General features: G+C 39.5%; 1 protein-coding gene across 5 annotated transcripts in view; it reads left to right on the forward strand.

Annotated features, from left to right (window-relative positions):
* The window catches only part of Egfr (epidermal growth factor receptor), a 178,227-nt gene that overhangs the window by 139,452 nt on the left and 15,584 nt on the right, over positions 1 to 23,191 (forward strand). For 3 of the 5 annotated variants that reach the window (XM_069128729.1, XM_069128720.1, XM_069128739.1), the window contains exon 2: positions 6,493 to 6,824. The exons of 1 other annotated variant lie outside the window; for it this stretch is intronic. In XM_069128729.1, the coding sequence (XP_068984830.1) occupies positions 6,692 to 6,824 (133 nt within the window). In that variant the 5' untranslated portion in view covers positions 6,493 to 6,691. Of the gene's footprint in view, positions 1 to 6,162; positions 6,298 to 6,492; positions 6,825 to 23,191 lie in introns of those variants that run through there. One more of the 5 variants, XM_069128711.1, reaches the window with a different exon arrangement.

Below are 23,191 nucleotides of genomic sequence, written 5' to 3' on the forward strand. Positions count from 1 at the left end.
AGATATGATATAACACAATAGCACAAAAACGGGAATGACTTCTGAAAGAAATGGTGAAAAGCTTGCGATCTATAAAATAAAAAATTTAACAAGGAGTTTCAATCATTTCAACTCTCACTTCCATCATAGTCTTTCACTCGCACCATCTTCCAATTCACGGAACGCCAATTGAACAAACAATTCCTATAAACAACCACGTATTTTACGCGACAAACATCGCAATACCGTGACTTTGATCGCGTTTCCTGGTTGATCGCGAGCTCCTCGGATGGCTGTTGTTCACTGGGCACAGCCCCCGCAACCATTGTCGTACAGACGTTACACAGTGTGCAGAACAGTGAATCGAGAGGACCAAGGGAGAGAAAGCGAGTGTCGAAGCCTTCACCCGCATACAAATTGATCCTTTTTGCCGGTGCTGCGTCGCGTCTGGGGCGGCAGCTAGCGTGTCCGGTGTGGCTGGTCACCGAAAAACCGGCCTGGACACGGGTACAAGGGGGTTTGTCGCGTTTTGTGGAAACAATCAGCAGGTTGTCGCGAAACAAGGATATGAATGCATAAGCAGCGCAGTTAACACGGTTGCTCGCCGTGTTCCCCAGCCCTTTTTTTGCCACGATTTCTCCCTCAAAAGATGCCGCTTTTATGCTCTTGGCAGGGCTGCCTCTCGCAGGAGAGGGAAGAAAGGCGAGGGACAAGGTCCAGACTTTAGATAAAGCAGGATGCCGGAGGCCCGAGGAGCAGCCTCGAGAAACATAGGTGGACGACTTGCGTCGATAAATACAACCGACGTTGTCCGTATGCCGGACCCTGGTCTACCTCGATTCTTCTTTCCTTTTTTCTTTCTTTACTTCTCTTTTTCTTCTTCTTTTTGTCTTCCTTCCTTTCTTTTCTTTTCTTACTCTCGTCGTCATTTTGCGAACTCTGCTCCGGCATTCGCGGCACCGCGTTCGACTAAGCTTCTCTTGGCATTCTTCCCTCCGTGGTTCGCCACTTGAAGAAAATTCCAAAGTTTTTATTCGTAAAAGACACGACTTCCTTCCTTCTTCTCTGCCAAGCCTTCAGAAGCGTATTTTCATCGCCTACGCCCTTTCGGGCTTATCGTCGTTTATTATCGAGCCAAGCGACGCGCGACAGCTTGCATCCATTTGTCAATAGCGCTGATTCTGATCCATACTTTCGAGAGAATCGATACGGAGACTCGATTCTGCAATTTGTTCGCTGATATTAGGTGGCTACATATACTGTGTCCATCTTATAACGTCCATCTATGCGTTGCATTGTGCTTTCTTTATAAAAATCTTCGGATTTATCGTCGAAACAAGAAATTGTTGAAATTTTTACGATCTCGGTACCATTTGATCTAGAAAGCATTTGATTCTTGACTCCTTTGAAGCGATGCTAACGTGATTTATATCAACGTATACAGCGTTGTTATCACAGATCTGCAATCAGAATTTGCACAATAACCTAATATTAAAAAAAAAAAAAAAAAACAAAACGGAAAGTTTGAAATTGAAATTGCGAAACGAAATTGAAGTTTATCTGAGAACGACAAGGAGTAAATTGAATCGATGAGAAATTCCGCGGTGATATGATATAAATGCAATATTGCAGGAACTCAAGGTTTATTTATCTTACGATATCTTTATTTTGGCAAGTCTGCGAACCACTCCACACCTCTTAATCTCTCCTCGTTGATATTAATAAAACGACTGTACTGGATGACACTAGTTTGCAAACAGTCGACACCACGATGTATCGCGAATCTGACAGATTGCGATGTTCGTCAACGTTTCATTTCTTTTGCCTTCGTGACACGACGAATTAAAACACTTTGAAGTATTTGTAATTTAATACACTCTACACCGATCATTATTCCAAAAGAGCTATTACATTTTAAGATAATAAACTATTCTTTTATTCTGAAATAAATTATGAAAATATGTTTTGTCAATTTGTATAGGCTGTCACTAATTTTAACTCCTTGTTAATCATTGTCGACTATTGATCTATAAAACTCATTAATTTACGTTGCGTGATACGGTATATTTGCTTTCGATAGCCAACAAGGTTTAATGTTCTTTTCTATCTCGAAAGATATCAGGAGCGTGTTTCGCGCAACCTTCTGCAGTAACCAGTTAAACCGCCTCGTTAATCAAGCAATTTCTCGCGCACAGAACAGAAATATCAAAATTCGGGACGTGTATATCAAAGCTTTTTCTCTTTCGAGTAATTACAAGAGAAAGGCCCGCGATATCGTGATACACGACCATGACGACCACGTGCATTTCCATTTGCTTGGTTCAACGTATATACCAACGGAATCGAGACTCTGAGGACAAACGAACGAGACCATGGGCGACACACCCCGTTGATTAGTCACCGTGGCAAGGATCGACGTGTCAATTCGGTCGATACAACAATGACAAATGCATTTTGCTCGATTTCATGGAGAAAAATTTTGCTCAGTCGATTCTGTCGATGTCAACGGATGATAATGGCGATCAGACGTGTCGAATGCAGCAACGCTGAGTTTTGTTCCAACAGGAGATAACAAATAACCAACGTTAATTATGTTCGAGTGGAAACTTTACGACTTCTTTCTTGTAAACGATACACGAAGGTGTGTTTCTGCATAGTTACTGGGTTATGTACATATGTTGTACGTGTTCGCCATTGTGTACAAACAATCGAAGAACGTAACTTGAAACATTAAACAAACGATCCGAAAATATAAACAAATAGTCCGATAAGCAAACAAATCGATGTATAAAGTCGGTGATACGAATAAACAAGTGGAAAGAGTAAACAGTCAACTTGAAGATATAAATACAGAAATTGTAATCAAATAGAGAGGAGCAGATAAACAAACGAGAAATGTAAATAATAAATTGAACTGTTGTATAAGTATGAAATGACTTTGACAATCTTTCAATACACAATAATTTTTAAAGAATCTTTTTCAAATAAATCTAAATAGAAAATAAATATCTAATCATATTCTTCGTAAATGACAAAGTGATAATTGACTGATAAACAGTTTTATAATTATAAATAAGATGTAATTGTAAAATGTCTTATACGCTATTAAAAGATTAAAATACGCGCAAACTGGAAGCATGGCCGAAATTGCAAGTATGAATCACCAGAATACAGATCGTCTACGAGCATAATTGCGAAACTTTCTCTTCCTTCTCTCGACTTAGTCGAAAAAACTCGTCGTTACAAATACGCATTATCCTGCATCTTGTTCACCAGCAAGTTTCTAACTCTCGTTGCTAATGAAACGATCCAACTTGTATATAGTACGTGAAGTGTAACCCTTTCGACGTGGCCAATAAGAACAAGAACACCTCGGATTTCTACTTCAGTTTCTGAATAGCCCTAAACGAAGGAGGTGCCCTAAAAAGGGACCAACGAGTCTATCCAATAAGCTCTGCATTCAGTTGGAAAGTTTCTGAAAGAGGTGCAAACAATGGTATGTGGCGCTGTATAATGGCACCGAAACAGTCGAGGTTCAACGAACGATCAATCAAAATGCGCTCGAACTCATTAACAATCGGGACAAAACGTGCAATTAGCCGCTAATAACGTGTCCGACTATTAACCAGAGTTACCCTGTCAACCGGAACGCACAGACAAAACCGGTTCGTTCCTCGTGATTTGTTCGCAGGATTTTTGACAAAATGAGCACGCATTGGCAAATCGAACAGTATCGCCGTGAACGTGGTGAGAAAACATTTTAAAAAAAGATCACGCAGATCTTGTTACGTTATTAATCCAATGGACGTGTACAAGAGTTCTTAATCCTTTCTCGGTGTCACGTACTGTGGCGGTTATTTCGAAATGATTCTACGAGGTCACAGTAACGTACTATGCAAAGGCTGATAAGCTTGTTTGATATAAAAAAAAAAAACAGTTTCGGAGAAATATCTTAGGATAAGAGGGAATAACATTGTTAATGAGAAACATGGTTTCGTAAGGACGAAACTGGCACAGGACTTAATAGATCTTGAAAGCTAGGCGATCGCAGATGTCTGATTGATACGATCCGCTTTCACGAGCCTCTGAGTAAGGTTTCTAGGAGAGTATTGCTCGATAAGCGGCTATTCTACTTTGTAATTGCAAGCAATTTATAACCTTCCACCGCTATTGTTGCGTATATTGAAATAGGAGAAATGAAATTGAATACGACAAATATTCGGGAAGTAAACGTCCTTGCTCTATGAAATTGATCGAACTTCTTCACAGTATAACACAAATATAGTACAACAAATTTCACATCTTCAACGTTGTATTTAGATTTTTCTACACCTATGGAAGATTTAATGATGCAAGAGTGCATAGAATATACAAAATATGCAAGAATACATAAAGTAGCCAAAATTAGGTATTCTTTATGATACTCAGTAGATGAAACGAAGTTGTGTTTAGTTAGCTCTTCCTCTTTTAGTCATATTCATATTACTAATTTCCATCTGTAATCTACTTACTACGCTGTCAGAGATTGTCTAACTGTCGCGTACGTATCAAGCTGCTGAACCAAGCTGTACGTAGCTGAACCAGGATTTTCAGTTGGCTCCCGGATGACCCTGATGAATTTAAATATTCACGCTAGTTTAACCAAACGTGTCTCGAGCCCTCAGCTTCCAAGACGTCCCACGTCTTTCTCATCGGCAGACAGCCTGGTACCACGACGACAGTCGCTTCTACGAGCGAGATGGACAAAGATGGGAAACTAGTTAGAAAGGGGAGAGCCGAGAGAAAGAAGCTCGTGCAAGAAACGAAGAGCAAGGGAATAAGCGAAGACGAAGCGCGAGGAATGCTCGACAATCACGATCGACACGATCGAACGGTCGCTCATCGACTTCGAGATTGAACGACTGAACCGTAATCGGGCAGCGGAGGATCGTAATTAATAGAAGAGCGACAGAAAGGGGTGAGAGTGACCAAGACGAGACTGGTGGTAATCAGGCTGCTGCTTGGAAGGGAGGACTCGACGAAACCCTAGTCGACGTCATTTGTTTAAGTTGATCGTTGGCCGTCACGGCCGAATAAGGCAACCCGTGTTCGCCACTCTGCGGGGAGTGCGAAAGAACAAAGAAGGAGCCGTGAGGGGGCCTCCGGGATAAGATCGTGTCACGGCCAGGAGGAAGATGAAGAAAGAGAGAAATAAAGGGAGAGAAAAGGGCGAGGGAAGAGCAGACACCTGCTGTTCGCTGCATTGTCTCTCTTTTCTCTCGTCTTCTGCTCTCCTTGTCCTCTATTCTTCATCCTTGTTCCTCTTCGTCACGTTGTCCTTTCTTCTTCTTGTTCTTCTTCTTCTTCTTTGGATCTGTTCGAAACAATCCACGAGACCTTTGGCGAGGAAGGGAAAGAAGGCGAGCCCTTTGGCCGAGGCGACGACAAAACAATTGCTGGCGTAAAAGGCGAATAGACGTTTTTTCGCGATCGGTGTGCTCTATTTCCAAATCGAGGTACGCTGCCCGAGTATGGGAATCGATGCTGATCATACGGTGTCCTGGAAAGCTGAATACTCTCGGGAAAAATCACGCGAATATGTCGCGTTAGACAATACCGCTTTATGCGTTAAATTTGTTCGTGAGAACAGATGTGCCGATTCGTTCGAGTGTCTTGGGCTTAATTCATTTAAATATTACCTAATAACTCTAAGCTTTAGTCAAATATGTAAAGATGTATTTAGATTCAAGATAAAAATCGTTGTGTGGAGGACGATTAAAGGTGTTGGTCATATAGCGATGAGACGAGTTGATGCTTAGTGTAGTCAATATATTTAAAACAGTTCACAGTACAGAGTTAGTCGTCGTTCGCTAAGTGTTGCTTGATATGCGTATACAAGGTAGTGCGTACGTTCGCTCGATATAAGATTGCTCGATACTAACTCGCTATAAGAACGCTCGATAATAAACTAATTCATTGTGTTAACGATCGTGTTTGTTTATTTATACTGGGCGGGGGAGTACCGGAAAATTTAAATTCGACTTCGGTTGACGATTGCGCGTAGCGGCTATATTGTTTTGCCCGGAGTTTGTTTATTATTACATTTCGTATATCATAACGGTGTTAATACTTCGAGGCAAAACGACATGATTCGAATTGTCCTATGACTCACATGCCGCTACAGTTGATGCTATAAATATTCTATTATTATCATTTCTCTATCATTTCTCCAACGAAGGGTGGGTCACTGTTATCAAGCGTTAAACATTTTAGCAAAGAGTCAAATGAAAAGACTTTTCGCTCTCGTGTGACAACGCGTGATTGTAGCTTTGAATAAACGTACTAAAAATAGTAAAACTACGATATCTGGCTAAACTTCTACGAAAAACACTAAACTTGATACGATACCAAACATTAACAGATTATTATACTCTTAAATAAAGAAACCATAAATTCTTTATGATAAACCCGTGAATTTTTCTGAATAGGATATAGAATTTCGAAAACTCTAATGGTGAATTATTCATATTACAGACGTGAAAAGGTCCCATGACACAAACCATGCAAGTAACACGGTGAAGAGACAGCGATGGCAGCAGCGGAAACGCTTCTTCGAGACTCTTCCGATATTCTCCTTGTTCGTGACAGTCGAAGAGAGCACGAAGAAGTGGGAATCATTGTCGAGATCACCTTGGCAAGGTCCATGGGTTCGTAAAGGGCATGAAAGCTCATCATGTTTGAATACCGACACGGGCCACGAACGCTGTCGACCTGCAACCTCCTCGGCGTGACTTTTCTTCTACTGATCGTCGCCGGTAGCTACAATGTGTCAGCGGATCTCAGCTCCGAATTTGTCAAAGGAAAAAGTGAGTTGTCCTTTTCCGAAACATCGCTTAAACCATTTGCGATTTTCATATTATTGGTATAAAAAAATTATTTTATATATATACTAATTATAACGAGATTTAAATGTCAAGTAACGTAATACTTACTGCGATGGTACGAAAACAATTTGTATAAATATGCAACTAATTTGATATTAGTTACTAGCTGTTATAGCTATGTTTTTTCACGTTTAAAATTTTTGACATTTGTAGCAAAAAGTAAATTCGTTTAAATAAACTATAGATACAAAACCAATAATGTTCGAATAAAATTTAGCGATCTTAAAGTTGCAAATATATGCAAAGAAAATATGTTTACAGAATCGTAACAGTAGAATTGTAATAGACGATACGAAACACAGTGCAGTTTGGAAATAATTTATACAAAATGCTCTCATCGTTTCGTGTATTCGTTTGTATGGCTAGAAACTGAAAATGAAATATCCTCTAACTCTCCCAAAGTTACATTACTTGACCGTTTTAAAGTATTTATAACTGAAAGATTAGAAAATCCTCGAACGAGCAATATTCTCAGAAAATGTCTCGCTCTTAAACATTTTCAATCTTTCGGCTATATTCGTACAAGATGCATTAGAACCACTACGAACGTCAAATATTAGCCTGGGAACATCGATCGTACCGTTCGACCAGCACGAACCAGTATGAAGACACGCGTACACCGCGTTACGATACCTTTCAGATTGAATTCTAATGGAGAACTCTTCCTGGTCGCGTGTACATCATTGAGGCCGCCTAGAAAAGTAGAAAGTAAAGTTGCGCCAGGTTTTACGACCGCGTGGGTGGCTGCTCGATCGGTCGAAGGGTTCCTTTTACTCGAAGTACCTGGAAAGTACCGTTCTTCCCACTCGAGCAAGAGGAAACTCTTTAAATCCCGCCTCGTTCTAGCACGAGCTCCGCTAGGAAATATTTACGTTGCTTTCGGGAACGCGCGTGTAGGTGCACCGGCGCGTGTAACAACGAGATTCCTCTTGATTCCTGGCGATGTCGATGTTTGACCCACATCGCCGTGTGCCTGCTTCGTCTTGGCAAGAAGACCTTTCCCGTTTACTTTTATTACGTCCCTAGTTATTACCGGCGCGCACTTTTCTGGACCACACGCGTGATCCTCTTCTCGTGATATACGACTGAACTTCAACATTGTACTCGTCGACGCGCCTTCGACTTTCAAGATGCTTTGTATATTGGAGAACGGCTCGTAGAAAGATCGTTGGCTAACGTACGAATGAAAAATCTTGCTTGTCAGTGAGTTGCGATCAAGATGTGGTTTGGTAAAGTTCAAGATTTTGAAGAAAAGCGAAGAAGTGCGAGCGTACATCCTTTATTCTATCATCGTTGTGACAGTACGTTTGAACATACGAATTTCTCCATTACATATCGTAACAAACTTGAATAGAATTCCTCTTTCAAAACACATTAACGCGTAACAATGTACTTATCTAGTTTATATATCACTTTTTAATCATCTATAACGATACGGGCTAACGGAGCCAAAACACGTTTTCTCTACTTAACGCTGTAATTAGATAAGTGTCAGCGAATTAGCGGGTGAAAAGCAATAAATAGCGATTTCCTTCGAACGTATCGAATGCTCGAGTTAAAAAGGGGTCCATGCTCGGAACCTAAAGACGCGACTCGTCAGGCAGATAACCACCCAAGATTCCACGGTGTGCCGCAATTTCGAGAGATATCACCTAAAGTGGTCTCCATAAAGGTTTCCATTAACGTGATAAGGGGAGGTTGATACGTTCGTGGCCATTAGGGGACTGTAACCTACGTGGTGTCGCCGGTGTGCGGAGACTCTTCATGATTTTCTTCTATCATTTTTTATTTTGTCGGAGAAAATACATTCGACATGTTATTGCCGTACGATATTCGAGCGACAGGCGACATTTTTCTTCGCCAAATTATACTCCGTGCCGAGTTAATCGTTGCACTTTATCGCTGTGAGCTTTTAGCGTGAATCGCAGCTGGAAATGAAGCGCCAATTAACATGGCGCATTCGGCACGCCCGTCCTCACTGAACACTGTGGGAATACATAGATTTTGCCAGGCAAATTGAAATGTTTGCAGCGACTGCAGCGATGAGTTATCACATAACTTGTCAAATTTGCCTCGTCTTATGAACCGAAAAGAGTTATTTAATCGAAGTTTCGTGTTGTTTATCACGTGGAATTCGGAGGGTTCTTTTTTGGAATGCGGAGCCACTTTTATACCGTGTGGAAAATTATTCAGTCGTGAAGATTTATCTCAATACGTCGAAGGATTGTCAAACTTTGATTTCTTTCCCAATTTATTTTATTATTTTGACATTTGAGATTTTTAGCATTTTTTATCGCATGTAAGTGTTCCATTGAAAATAAATTTCCATGAAATTTATTTTTTTCAATGCATTTTATTTTAGTTTATTAGAGTACATTTCTTTGTATTGCTAACTTTCGTCCTGTTTCTATTTGTTTAATTTTCCGCATCTTACTTTTCTGTTTAGTTAATTTTCTGACTTGTAACAAATAGAATATCAGTACTTGGATATAATTCAAGCATCGGAGAGGGTAACTGAATTTTAAAATTGCTCTTCTACGAAAGGCAGGAAACGTGGCATATCATATGTTCCATCTGTGCCGTTCAAATAATAACGTGCTATTCCAGAAATTTACTAAACACGGATATTTTATTCTCATTCCAATTAACGATTTACATTAAAATTAACAATATAACGATATATCGTCGAAAACCACATATCGAATACCTTCTCAACTCGCATCCCACATTCAGCACTAATGACATAGCTATAACGAGTACAAACGACGGACGTTATACGGTCCTTTCCTCCCTTGTTTCCTTTCTCAGTCTCCGTGAATGCAATTTTGGAGTTAACGAAGACATCGTTTTGGACATTCGGTAAAAAGCAGTCGCGGTCACGCCGATCGGAAATAAGTTTTTGCGAAGCGGGACCGATCTCGTGCGCTTTCAGTCACGTTCGCTTTTGCATTAACGAAATTCGTGGCTGGGTTTTTTTTAAGGAGGCGGTCGGTCTTTGATCAGGACGCATTAATTCTATCAGCTCGAGCCATGGCTTTCCCTTTAAGTAGGCGCCTGATACGCCGTCGATCTTCCGGATTACCCATGTTAAAGACACGTATCGTTTCTCGAAAGAAGAAACATGTGTTCGCTAACGACACCGCTACCATACCGTGTATTATAATCGTGCAGCTATCGAGAGCCGAGCTCAGGCTTGGTATGTACTCGGATTTACATCCTTTATATCTCCCGATTTATGGCTTCTACTCGTCGGCTACAAGCTGCCGTGAACTAACCATTAGAATTTTGTAAAACGAGATAAATTTTGTCGCACCTTTTATTGCGCACGTTGTGGAATAACTCGTTTGATCTCGTGCCTTTATAGAGTTGTGATGGCTGATGTGTAGAATGGAATAGATAAGGCTTACGAATGCCGCATGTTTGATTTGTTTTTCGAAAGCTTTCTGTCTAATGAGGAAGTTATTGGCACTGGCTCTTTAAAAGTTTGGTACGGGAAACGAATGAATTTTGACTCGATTATTGACAAGGTTCGCGAAGATTACAGACGAGAAACAAATATTGCTTCTAATGAGGAAGTTATTGGAAGAACTTTAATATGGGATAAAGTATCTAATTTGGAAGATTCCACTATTGATAACATTTATGGAGGCTGAAAGAAGAAGAAGAAAAATATCTTAATAAAAACGTTAGCGTGACTGAATTTTTAGAACTACTTTAGTATAACGAAAAAGTAATTGGATTTCAAAGACTCAATTATTGACAAGGATTCTTCTCTTCGTACATTTAATCGATTAAATTTTTCACCTACAATTTTCTCGACATATTTTCAATATCCTACATGTATTATCACTAAACTTAAGTTTTTAATATTCTTTATATTAAATTTATTATTATTATGGTACGACGTATAAACGTCTAAAATACTCCTCTTAACACTTTCTTCTTCTTACGCTTTTAAATCCTCCTCTTCATTTATATCAATTATTATCAACTTCATCGTAGCGCGTCATTTTAGCCATACGAGTTTTCAACCATCTTAGTTTAGCGAACTAATGTTGCAATAACCGAGAAGGGGGACATGGTGGTAGGATAAACGCGATGTAAGATCACCTCGTGTGCAATGTTCGCTACGGTGGACAACAACTCCATCGACGTGTATGTGCAGGATCGGAAAGGGACATCTGGGAGGCATGCCTTAATTGACCGCTCGGAATATTGACGAGATCCCAGAGACGGATTGAGACGTTGAATTTCCGAGGGACGTTCGCTTTTTTTGCCTCCCCATGAAATATGACCGTTCAATATGCTAGGCAGATATTTATGTACTCGTGGGATTGCGCCTGACGTAGGGATTCGAAAGAGATCGGGACAGGTTCGGAGACAGTAGAAAGCGTTCCTTTTATTTTTTCCCTTCGTTTTTCTACCATCTTCGTGCGGGGATTCCAGAGGATGTCTCATTGTTTGTTCGTTTGCTCGTGTTTGCAACAAAGTTGCAGAAACACCACGCTCTTTCATCCGAGAAAGTCTATGGTTAATTATAGTGTTTGTAAAAACTGTCAAGACGTATCCTCTTACATATGACCGGCAGCATATTTATGAATTGTCATACTAATCAACTCTGTAAATTGAAAGGCAGAGAAAGATGACCATAACAAACACTGTTTTCTCTTTAATTTTTCCAAAAGTTTCAAAGTAACCAGATATTACGAAATTACAGACATTCCAATCGTAAACTTCAAACAAACGTCAAGAACGGATCGAATGTTAAAGTACGAACGTAAGAAAATTTCTAATATAATCGCAATTTGCATTTTATAACGATTACGTAAAGCTCGATGTAAAGACTACAAAGTATAGTAAAAGAACGTAATAAAATTATAAGTTCTAATCTACGCTATTCAGGAACCAGGATCATCGAATTCTTTCGTAACTAAGTACGAAAGAAATGATGAAAGAAATTCCTATTAATCTTTCCTTAATAAGGAAGAAAATCCTATTAATACTTGGTAAGAAGAAAGATCCTTTTACATTAAAGCTGGATAAATTTTCTCATAGGCCCTGCGGCCAGTTTTTCTTGTCTAACCAAAGCAGTAATTCGACCATCTCGACTATCGTATCGTCAACGAACAACCGGTCAAGTTGGTTGCCCGTAAGTAACCCGCGTATCGGGGTTCCGACTGCCCGACAGAAATACCAAACGCCTCACGAACGTAATAAATGCCGACGGTAATCGCTGTTAAACTTCGTCCGGCATCGAACGTTTCAGCCAACCATCACATAAATGCCATTCAAAGTTTAATCGCGTCGATTACAGGATCGAGATATTTCTGTTCACGGTAATAAACGTCGCGACCACGAGGTTACTTCTCTATTATTTAAACGTCCGAGACCGATCGTCGTCTCCGAGTCATTTGGCCGGTACGGTGACACGTGCAGATCGACAAAGAATTCACTAATTGAATAGCCACGCGTTGAAAGCGCGCGTTCGTTGCGCAAACTATTCTATAAAATCGATTCAATTAAAAGTGAATTCCACGTGCCCCAGATGAGAGGCGAGTCCTATTAATCATTTTCGCTCGATCCCTTTCGCAATTCTCCTGAGGGGGTAAACAAGGCGCGCCAATGGACAGGCCTTAGGGACGATGGTAACAGGTGCTTCCACAAGTGCGTACTAATAATGGGTAAAATGGCCCATTCGTTACGCGTCACGATTCATGGCTCGTTTCCTTTTCCTTCTTAAATAGGCCGCGTGTCAGCGACTCGATTCGTTCAAGTAACGATATTGTTTTTGCCTTGCTGGCAGAATTGCGAAGAAGTATGATTGTTAGGGATCGGCTTCTTAAAAGGAGTTTCCTTTTAGAAGATAGTGGAAATGAGTTAATGAAGTTGTTTTTCTGAGGCATTTACTCGAGCCTCTTAGTATACAGTAAAATGATTAGTTTCTTATGATTTGTAGGGAATTCAAGCAGTTGGGAATTTTTTGCCAGATACGATCTTTAACTCTTACTCACGCATATTGTAATTTAATTCGCTGAAACTAGGAAGAGCAAATAATAAACATCGTTACCATTACAATTCGCACATTTACATTCAGCTAATTATCAAGTACTGCCACTAAAACCTCTTAATATTATATTTCTCCTATCGATGCTCATCAGCTGCTATTGAAAAGAATAAATTTAATTACGATATACGTATACCATGAGTTAGTTCCATTTCAGTCTAACGTATCTTCCATAGCGTCACGACAGAACAATCGTCCTTCGATATAGGGATTCAGCATAGAACGACTCTCGTTTAGATCTCAACTAGATAAACGAAACGACCCACTGCGAAATGATCTATCTTTCCCATGGCAATAGAACGTCTGGCGATCTCCCGTGAAGAGCATTCGCGAAGAATAGATCGTTCTGATCGGGTCGAAAGGTGGGCCGGTCGGAAAGTCGAGCCGACACCTTGGCTGCTTCGCGGTTGCCTGACCATTTGATGGATGGCGAACAGCAGCCGTTCTCCATTAGGGTTCCTGCAGGTCTAACTACGAAAATGGGTGGGTGGACGGCGGCGAGGGTGAGAGGCAAGAGTAGGTGGATTTTTCATCGATGGCGAATCGAGAAGAACCATAAAGAGATTGAGCGAACGAAGGGGAAATGGATACGAGTAAGTCGGCTTGGTGCGTCGTGAAACATTCCTCGAGCCTTGTAAACACGCCAAACACGCCTAACACGCCGGCGAGATTACACGATTTTTTATGGTGTATCGAATATTTGTTGAAAGTGTAATGAATACACGCGTATAGAGTTTACGGTGGAAGAACACGATAAAAGCCACATTTTGTATTTTTTTTTTACAAAAAATCAGTTTTACCAAAATTGTCTTTTTATTTGAAACTAAGCATGTTTTTTAACTCTCCTCAAGATTTTGCAGAATATTACTCATCGTAATATTAAGATACTTCTTGTCTTAATAATTTCGCAAATTTTTGCATAGGGTAGAAGATATCATCTTTGCAGAAAAATGTATTGTTGAAAAATGTATCTACTCTATTTTACCGATATCGATCAAAAAAATAGCTTGCAATATTATTATCGTAAAAAAGAAGAAAATTGCACGATACAGCGAAGGAATACCTGTTGCTTCGTTCGTTACAGCCAGTAAACGCGAAATCGTGATCGGGAAAGTGGAAGGAGATGGCGTGGCGCACGTGGGAAATCAGCTTTCTTGTCTCGGCACGAACGCCGCACCGTTTATATCAATCTCGTGTTCTTGCCACCGATATCCTCGCGTGTCTCGAGGACTTTAATTGCTCTGTAATCGCCTCTGTCGCGGTTTGAAATCCGCCGCTTGCATTCCGTGGATAACGGATCGCGGGACGCTGTTGCGCGTAAGCTCAACATGGTCGACAAATGTCCTTCACGGCGGAAACGGAATTCCACCATTTGGGTTTGCATTCAGAGCTAGCATTCAAGAATTCACAAGATGCAGGGCGTTGTTTCTTGCAATGGGATACCTGTCCTAAACTGTGCGGTGGTCCGCTTTCTTCTTACCTGCGAACAGCGAAACCTTTGACAAATTATCCTTTACCGTCCTTTGCTACGCGAGAACAGGAGACTCGCGATTCAAAAATAAAGTAAAATTTATTCATAGAAAAGAGAATGTTACTCGCTTTTGATGCCAAACGAAGGTTATAATCTAGAGAAACTAATAATTGGCATCATTGACGTGTTTTAGAGAAGCATTAGCATAAAATAATAACCGCTACGTGGATCATTTACACAAAATATCAAGCATCGTAATATTATATAGTAATTTCGATTAACAATTAAATATAGTATTTTAAAAAACATAGTGTACACAGAAATCATCGTTCAAACTTGAAACGCTATATCGATACGATCTATTCCGAAGCGTTATTGAAGAACCGAACCGCAAGCAGGAATAAAGCACGGGCGAGAAAATAGCCGATCGCAATCTCTCGCGTGCAATCTCTTCGTTTCAAGCGCAAAAAGAATACTGTAGCCAAAGGTAATCGAAACGAACATAAATCCAGAACAGCGGGAAGAAATCGAGAACGATTCGTGGGGCGTCGAGTTCGATGGATCGAACAATAGCCAGTGTACAGCATCGGGGGCCTTTGCGCATTCAAGGGCTGATCCCTCGTTTCACAATCGGTGAATCTATTTGCAACGCTTTGTCGAATCTTCTTTTATTCTATCGTAGCCGATATTCTTAACAAGCGTGATACTTTTGTAATTGGAAAATTCTTGATGCCATCCATTCTCTTGCGATAGAACGACTCCAAAACTAATTCGTGGTACAATCGAAGTTAAGGTGAAGTCATTTATATACGTAAATATACAGGGTGGTTGGTAACTGGTGGTACAAGCGGAAAGGGGGTGATTCTAAGCGAAAAAAGAAGCGGAAAATATAGAATAAAAATTTCTTTTTTTAATATTTTTTTTTTTTTTTAATTTTTCCATCGAGACAACGATCTACAGTGAGATCCGTTATAACGTACCGCACGCGTACCAAGCGAAAATTTAAAGTCGATTTTCTCGAAAACAAAGCCTCAAACGAAACATTTTTATTCTATATTTTCGATTTCTTTTTTCGCGTAGAATCACTCCCTTTCCGCTTGTACTACCAGTTACCAACCACCCTGTATAAATAAGAATGTAACTAAACATGTTCAAATGTTATCTCCTCCAAAATGAGGCCTTGAAGGAAGAGATTTTATTTATAGCTACATTTTCGAACTTCTCTTTCTGTTTGGTCTATCGAATCTGTCTAGTTAGAAATTAAAAGACTTGGCGTATAGATACTAGACAAATTTTCGAACTCTCGATTCTTTCAAACACCTTTCAAAGCCTGTAATGTAATTTTATTACGTTTAATCTTCGTCTTATTTCGAAGCGTAGAATCTTCCTGACTTTGCTTATAACAGGATTTTACATTGTACATTTTCTCTATCGACTCACGATTCACGTGTTACGTTATTGCCACCAAAGTTTCGGAATTTGTTGGTGACGTACGATTTCGAGGTGAGCTCCAACTTAAACCGAGTATCGGACCATGTCGAGATAAAGCGTGTCGATAAAATTGGTGTCCATCGTCTGGGTTTTCGGACGTGGCAGGTACATAATAACGATATATTCGTTTTCATACATATACCACATATTCACACAACTAGTAGCAAAATCATTTACGACAGATGACGCGAGGATAACGAGGTGTATGCGCGGTGATAAAGAGAATCTCGTTGCGGTAGTCGAGCTATGACGTTACGTGAACGAGTCGTTATTCCGCGATTCAATTAAGCAATAACTCGTCGTGTTTTAACGACCGCTAACTGTTATAGGTCTCCGTAAAATGGGTTTTCCGAATTGAAAAGAAGTTCATCGAGTTTTTGCTTCATCAGCTTATGTCGATTTTTAATTCGCTTCTCGTTTTAACCGTTTCACAGTGCCAATCAATTTTATTATATTATTCCAGAGAATAGAAGTTTATTTTTTAAACAGATTGATTCTTTTGTTTCTCTTGTTGTTAATATTGGTTTTATGCATTATATCAAATGATATTTCGTGAAAAATATAAGCTGTTGATGGAAAAATGACAAAATGTTACTCAATCTCTATACCATTACGAACCTAAAACTCGAAAGATCTTGCAAAAGTGATTAAACCCGATGCAATTTAGAACGAAATGAGAAACCAAGGAAACAGACGCTAGTTTCTTTATAACGAGTAGGTATCATCAATCATCGATAACTGCCCTAAGCACATTTAAATCTTGCACGATTTATCATGTGTCAAAAATACTGTTTTAATGCGAGTGATTGAACTGGTAAATCACAGACTCCTTGCAACGTTGCAATTATCATCGGATCGGACCACGAAACAAATGTGTCAAGCGTGGGCGTTTTGTATGAATGCTCGCAGAAACGTTTTCCATTTAGCTCGATTCTTTAGAGAAAGCTTTACCGAGATTGCGTAAGATAGCCCCATAACAGATGTACCAACCCTGATAGATTTCTGTATCTTCTCCGTCTTGATAAAATAAGTCGAATGCATTATGCTCCGCGAACCAGGCAAGAAGCAGAAATGCGGGTTATCGATTTGAAATAGAAGGGAGCTCAGATCGGCTCGCTTATTGCAACGAACTCGAGGGAAGTCGAGTGCAGAGTACGCCCACATACCACGACTGCGAGGATCATCGATCGATCGTACTTACGAGGATGGTCACGGAAAAACTCATCGATAACCTTGAATAATACCGAGCAAAATACGAAAGAAGAAATCAATATGGACACTCGTAACCATAAATATTTCGATACCTGATGCAATTGGATCGAAAGATCGATATCTTTGTTATATTTTCAAAACTTCGATCGAAGAACGTTTCTCTATTGTTCCATTCCATATCTCTTAAAACCTCCTTAAAACTGGTGTCAAATTTAAACGAAAAGAAAAGATACACTTTCGTTGCTCAAATTTCGTGTTTATTTATAACCAATAGCCGATGCTTCGTAAAATCTATTTAAACCTTAAAAAATGTTAGAAGTAGATGTTCAATCACTCTGAGATCTTAACGTTAAACAGACAAGTTTAAAGCCGTTTAACTTGTCATTTGTATAGATACAATTTCCAGCAGCGTGACCAATTTTCATTTACACTCTCGATTATTGCATTTTTATTAAATGGTAGATTAATCATGATAGAAGATAAAATCAGATTCAAGAGTTTCATTCCGAATATATTTTATATATATGTAATAATTTGAAAGTGCGCAAATAAATACTTAATGAACGGTAATAGGTATACTCTTCGCGTCGCGATCCATGGCGCCTGAAATGTATCCACATCGCGATCCTTGTGTCTCTTGGTTCTCGAAGTGGAATAAGAAAGGAGAAAAGCTGGAGGAAGATGTACGTCTCTTCAAGGGTGGTCGACGCCCGATACGCGATTCACACTGGATGGATCGATCGCGAGGTCTCGTGTTCTGGATCCACCACAGACCGATTCCCTTTGTAGGCGCCTCGGCTCGATGCGCCGCGTGTTAAATGTCAGACGTTCGCCTCGATCGGAGAACGCGGCGAACCGGATACCCCGCGATCGACCAAAGAGAAAAAGCGATGCTATAACATAACGAGACCGAGATGCATCTCGAATTCGACAGGCTCGTGAAAAATGTTTTGCATTGTGTTTGATAAATGATGTTGGAAAAGTCATTCGTTTAATAGAAAAATATTTCAAGAACATTCAGTAATTTAGATCCTTCTGGAGTTTATATTTAGAGAGAGAGAGAGAGAGAGAGAGAGAATATTAGATTAGTTTCAATTAAGGTATAAGAGAGTTTTAATGTACCTTGTTGCCTTCTTACTCTTTCTTGTTTTTGGTGAAGTAAGTCTATTGCAGCTCTGTTCTCTATTCTTCATCTAACCATGCTATACCGAAATATAATTCCAAGCAACGGAGGCTACTGATATTTCGAAACGAATAAAGCCAAGGATTCGCGAGCACCATTCGTCACGGCAATTAAAATATCCCGACGAAAATCCTTATGCAAGGCGTTTTTCAAGAGGGACTGCCAAGCAAACGTGTCGAGTTTTCGTATCTGCGTGTTTATCTGCAGCTCAGGGATTCCATAGGTACGAGTTGGTCGGTTTACACCGATCTCGGTCCGCTCGTATATTAAAATCTCTCCCCTTGCGTCGCAGTTGGCGAAACCGCTCGAAAGGGAGAAAAGAGATTGTTATCCGAGGCGCGAGTTATACGTCGGCCATTACGAATCCGCGATTCAGACCGCCAACGAAATGATTTACGAGCTGTGGTATCGATAATTTAAGATTCCAGAATCCTCGGAGGGGTGAAAGTCACTTTCACTGGTTGATGCTTCGATCGACGTTTAACCTAATCGTGTTCCATTAGTGTTGGCCTTTAGCGATAATAAAAAACAAGCAGAAAGAGTACACAGTACACAAGTAACCATGCAACGTGGAAATTCCAAAGAAACATAAAATGTAGTTGAAAATAAGATTTATGTATACGTGACATTTTTTACGAGGAATGACGTGTTAAATGCTGTAACAACGTTTCTTGCATTCGTATACTGTGAAATATTCGATAGTGAAAGGACACAATCTCATTTTCGAATTCATTAATGCTCTTATTACGCTGCTAATGAGTAGCTGTGGGCAACTGGAATAATTTCACTGACAAATTAGTCGTTGAACATCGAATATAATTACACCGATTCTCTTATTATTAGTATACTATACATTCTGCAAATTTCTAAGAATCTATTTTCCATTTTATAATTATAATATGTATAACGCTATCTCATTAGTTTCTTCCTATTTATAATCTACTATTACTACGATTTTCTTCTCTCGCTCGTATCATAAATTATTTATTTATGTCATAAATAACCAGCCTTATGTGTTAATGTGCGTATAACATTTATTCTCGTGATATATTATACAAATGTGATTTATATAACGATTTGTTATTGTACGAGATTACATAGAAGGTCTTGCGATCGTATTTAAAGAAACAAAGTACAAAATGCATACTTGTTTCAACATAAAATGCAAAATATGACGTAAATCTATTTTTGCGTCATTTATATTCGTGGATCGTAAAAATTGTGGAATTTATCGCTTTACCTTTTAGACAATTCAAGGAAGGTCAAACGTAACGACCTTGACCATAGTATTTCAGACCATAGTATGCTCATACATGACCTTCGACCATGAAATCGAAGTAGATATGCATCTACTTCCATTGTTAACACGGATCACCGTTTCAGCATGTTGACCACAAACTAGTTTCTCTTATCTGTTCTTTGTCTTTCAGAGTCATGAGAATACACACTAGAAAAAGCCGATTATGTTATTTAAGTTTTATCTTCATTTAAACTCTTATTCTTGAACCAAGGAATCAGAGAATCGAATCGTGAATTTTTCTTTCTACGAGCGTTCATAGTAAGTCAGCGTGCCACGTGGAAAACAAGCAACGAATAATAAAAACCTTTTGTCTGAGAATCCGATTGATTAAATACAGCGACTTATTTTAATGCGTGGAAAAGGGGAGAAGTAGTACAGTTCTTCGCTTGAAACCGAAAATATACGTACAATTAAATTTGTTTCTGAACGTTGGAGAGAAGGAAATTACTTTTGTTCATAAATGTACAAATTGAGCTTAACTGAGCAGCATTTTATAAAATACGATATATTTTAAATATTTTCTAACAAGGTCTACACAACATTATTTGTTCCCAAGTTCCACATCATCTTCATGATCTTCTTCTTACCGTTAGTCTTCCGACAATTTTCAATTTGAAGTTTCTTACACTGTAATACTAACGCTAGATTCAGTCACTTTGTTAGTGATGTACTGAAAAAGATGAAACTCTATGCTTAAGGGGCCAGGATAATTCGTGGACGATTCTCGCAATCAGCGAGTAGAAACTAGCAGTAGAATTGCGGAGAACGAAAGATAGCGACAGGAGAAATGATGTGTACGAGCAGCGGCTGGGAGTTAATACCCTCTCGGAGGGCAAACGCGAGTTCGCGTGCCCTCGACAAACGCGCGAGGTTCAGCCTGGCGGCTGCTGAGGTTGCCGAGGTGAGATGAGAACGAGAAGGATCGAGAAACAATCTTACCGCCTGAGGTAAGGGAGAGGAACGATGGAACGAGACACGAACAACATTCAAGTCGCGGATCCGAGAGAGAAGATCGAACAAAGCGCATTCCACATGCAGTCGTTCGTTCCTCGTCCACTCTGTTACCCTCCGTACTTCATTTCGATTCGTCGTTACATTCTCGCCTGTGCCCTGAGCGTATTATCCTACGCGGATGGAAAGAGAAAATGTGATTCTCGTCGAGCGATGTTGATTGCCGCGTTGTTTCCAGAGAATTTAAATCTCGCGCGCTTTACTACGTTTCAGTTGACACGCATATTGATTTATCTGTGAAAATAAGAAGCGAGAATAAGGAGAAGATATTGCTTTCTGATGCAGCGCGTTATTAATTATATTTATCTTTGGTAAGCTGGATATTATATTTTAGTGCATCGTGTCTTCTTTACAAAACCATCCAAAAAGATGTATTTCCACTGTACATAATTAATAAATAATAATTTTTCTCACAGGCCCTTAAAATATTTGGACCTAAAAGGATCCATCGATATTGCTCCTTTTTCAATTAAAATAAAGTTTATGAATAAGTATGAGAACCTAAAGGAAATAGTCATTTTGAGATCAAGAAAGTTTTATAGCAGTTAAAGCTCTATCTATTGGATTCGTTCTCTTCTCAGTTTCTGTGCTTATGAAGATATTTATGTAATAGCTGTTTTGTAAAAAATGGTTATATTCATTTGCAGGTAATTTTGTGGTGTTCAATATTATCTGGATGAACGTAGTGAATACAGTGAGTAATATTTAAAATGTAAATTGCCGTGGAATGTATAATTACGTCGAGTTACGATTGATAAAAATTGAACTGATAAAACTATCATAATCATTTTTCGTATATTCAAGGCGAGGTTCGTTACATTCAACTTTAATTTTCAAAACTGTAAATGTTACAAATAAAAAATAAATGTTCCAAAAGCAACATGACATTCCTACATCGTCAATACAACAAAGTCTGAAACAACAAAGACTAACGAGCAAAGTCTTGTGTAAAGATGAAATGAAAACCAGTGAAATAACATGTTTTTTATATTCATGGATTAACATCTATTACAAATTGTAATTCGTCTTTTTTTAAATTTAATGGCTCGTCGAAGAACTACGTTCCAAGTAAACAAAGTCAAAAGTAGATTACCGATCTACGTCACAGAAATTTTTCTTTCTCTATGATCTTACTTCCGTTTAACTCCGTTAACGTCAAGTAAGTGGCTGGATGTCGACTGAGCTGATTGAAAGTCGATTTTAAGTAATAATGAGAAAATTATTCACGTAATTCATTATAGATCGAGCATTGTGTGTTAAGTATCGCCTTCGTGAATGTTTCACTCGAAGCATATCATTTTGTATGATTTACTGCTTGACTTCGTATTATTTTCAATTTATATCTATCACGTTCACAGCGAATTTGCGAAACAAAGTTTTTTCGAATGTATCGACTGGAAACGCTAATACCTCGCAATCTGTGCAAATTACGTAATGACTACGTGAGCACCTGTTGAATCTTTCCCGTTCCACATGAATCTCGGCAGAAATAGCACGATCAAGTGCGTCGTTAAAGATAAACACGATATTGTTCTTTTAACAATCTATGTACAGTGGACTCGGTGAAGTTGGAAATTACAAAGCACCGAAAACATAGAGAGGAATATCGATGAAAAAATGGGATTTGCAATTAAAATGTTACTCGCAACTAATTGGCGTGTATTGAAACTGGAATAATGTAAAGCGCAGAGCAGGATTGGCTGTCATGGAGTATTAGAATTACTGCAAACGAGATCCAGGCTCGCAAGACCGTGACGATCAAAAATCTATAATGATCCCCGACTAGAATCGATTGCATTGGATACAATCGAATTTCGAAAGAACACGAATTGAAATTACATTCTGAAATAAAATGTCAATGAAATGTTCATGCATTTATTTATTATTTTTTGTATGGGCCTATCCCGCTAAGAGACTCGAACGCATAGCTCGCCCGCAGGGAGCGGAGAGAAGCTTAACCGCAGACTCGAAAGCAATAAACCATAAAGCTATTAATGTTACGCCCTGGGATGGTTATGCTACGGCTTATAACGTGTACGAACCACTTATATATCCTCGAACTGGTACTCTATTTGCCGCTCGGCGTCGGCCTTCTTTTCGCTCTTCAATTCCGCGCCGCGCGAAGATCGATCCTCGTGCAAGGTCATGGCGGCCGTGACTCCACCTTGATCGAGAGTGACGAAGCGATTCGTCGTTCTTCTGGCTCGTGTTCATCGTAATTTTCCGTGTTACATTCGAGACTTTTTTTTGTAACGTGTCTAAAATGAAAAAGAGCAGAGATCAGAAGGGAAAGAGTCTATCGATGCGAACTCTGGTGAAGATTCTGCGAAAACAGAAAAATATTCGCCGTTAACACGGCGAGAAGTGACGTGGTCAAATTTACAGGAGAGGTGCAGTCATGGAGCAGTACCATGCTTTTCTGCTTCGTGTTCGTCGTAATCTTCCGTGTTACGTTCACAATCTGATCTCGTAGCATACCCAAGAAAAAGAAAAATAAAAGAAACCAGAACGAATAGGACCATCGATGAGATTTCTGGAGAAGTTTGCGCGAATACCG

The sequence above is a fragment of the Bombus flavifrons genome, chromosome 2, assembly GCF_040668555.2.
Source record: "Bombus flavifrons isolate JBK064 chromosome 2, iyBomFlav1_principal, whole genome shotgun sequence".
Lineage (NCBI taxonomy): Eukaryota > Metazoa > Arthropoda > Insecta > Hymenoptera > Apidae > Bombus > Bombus flavifrons.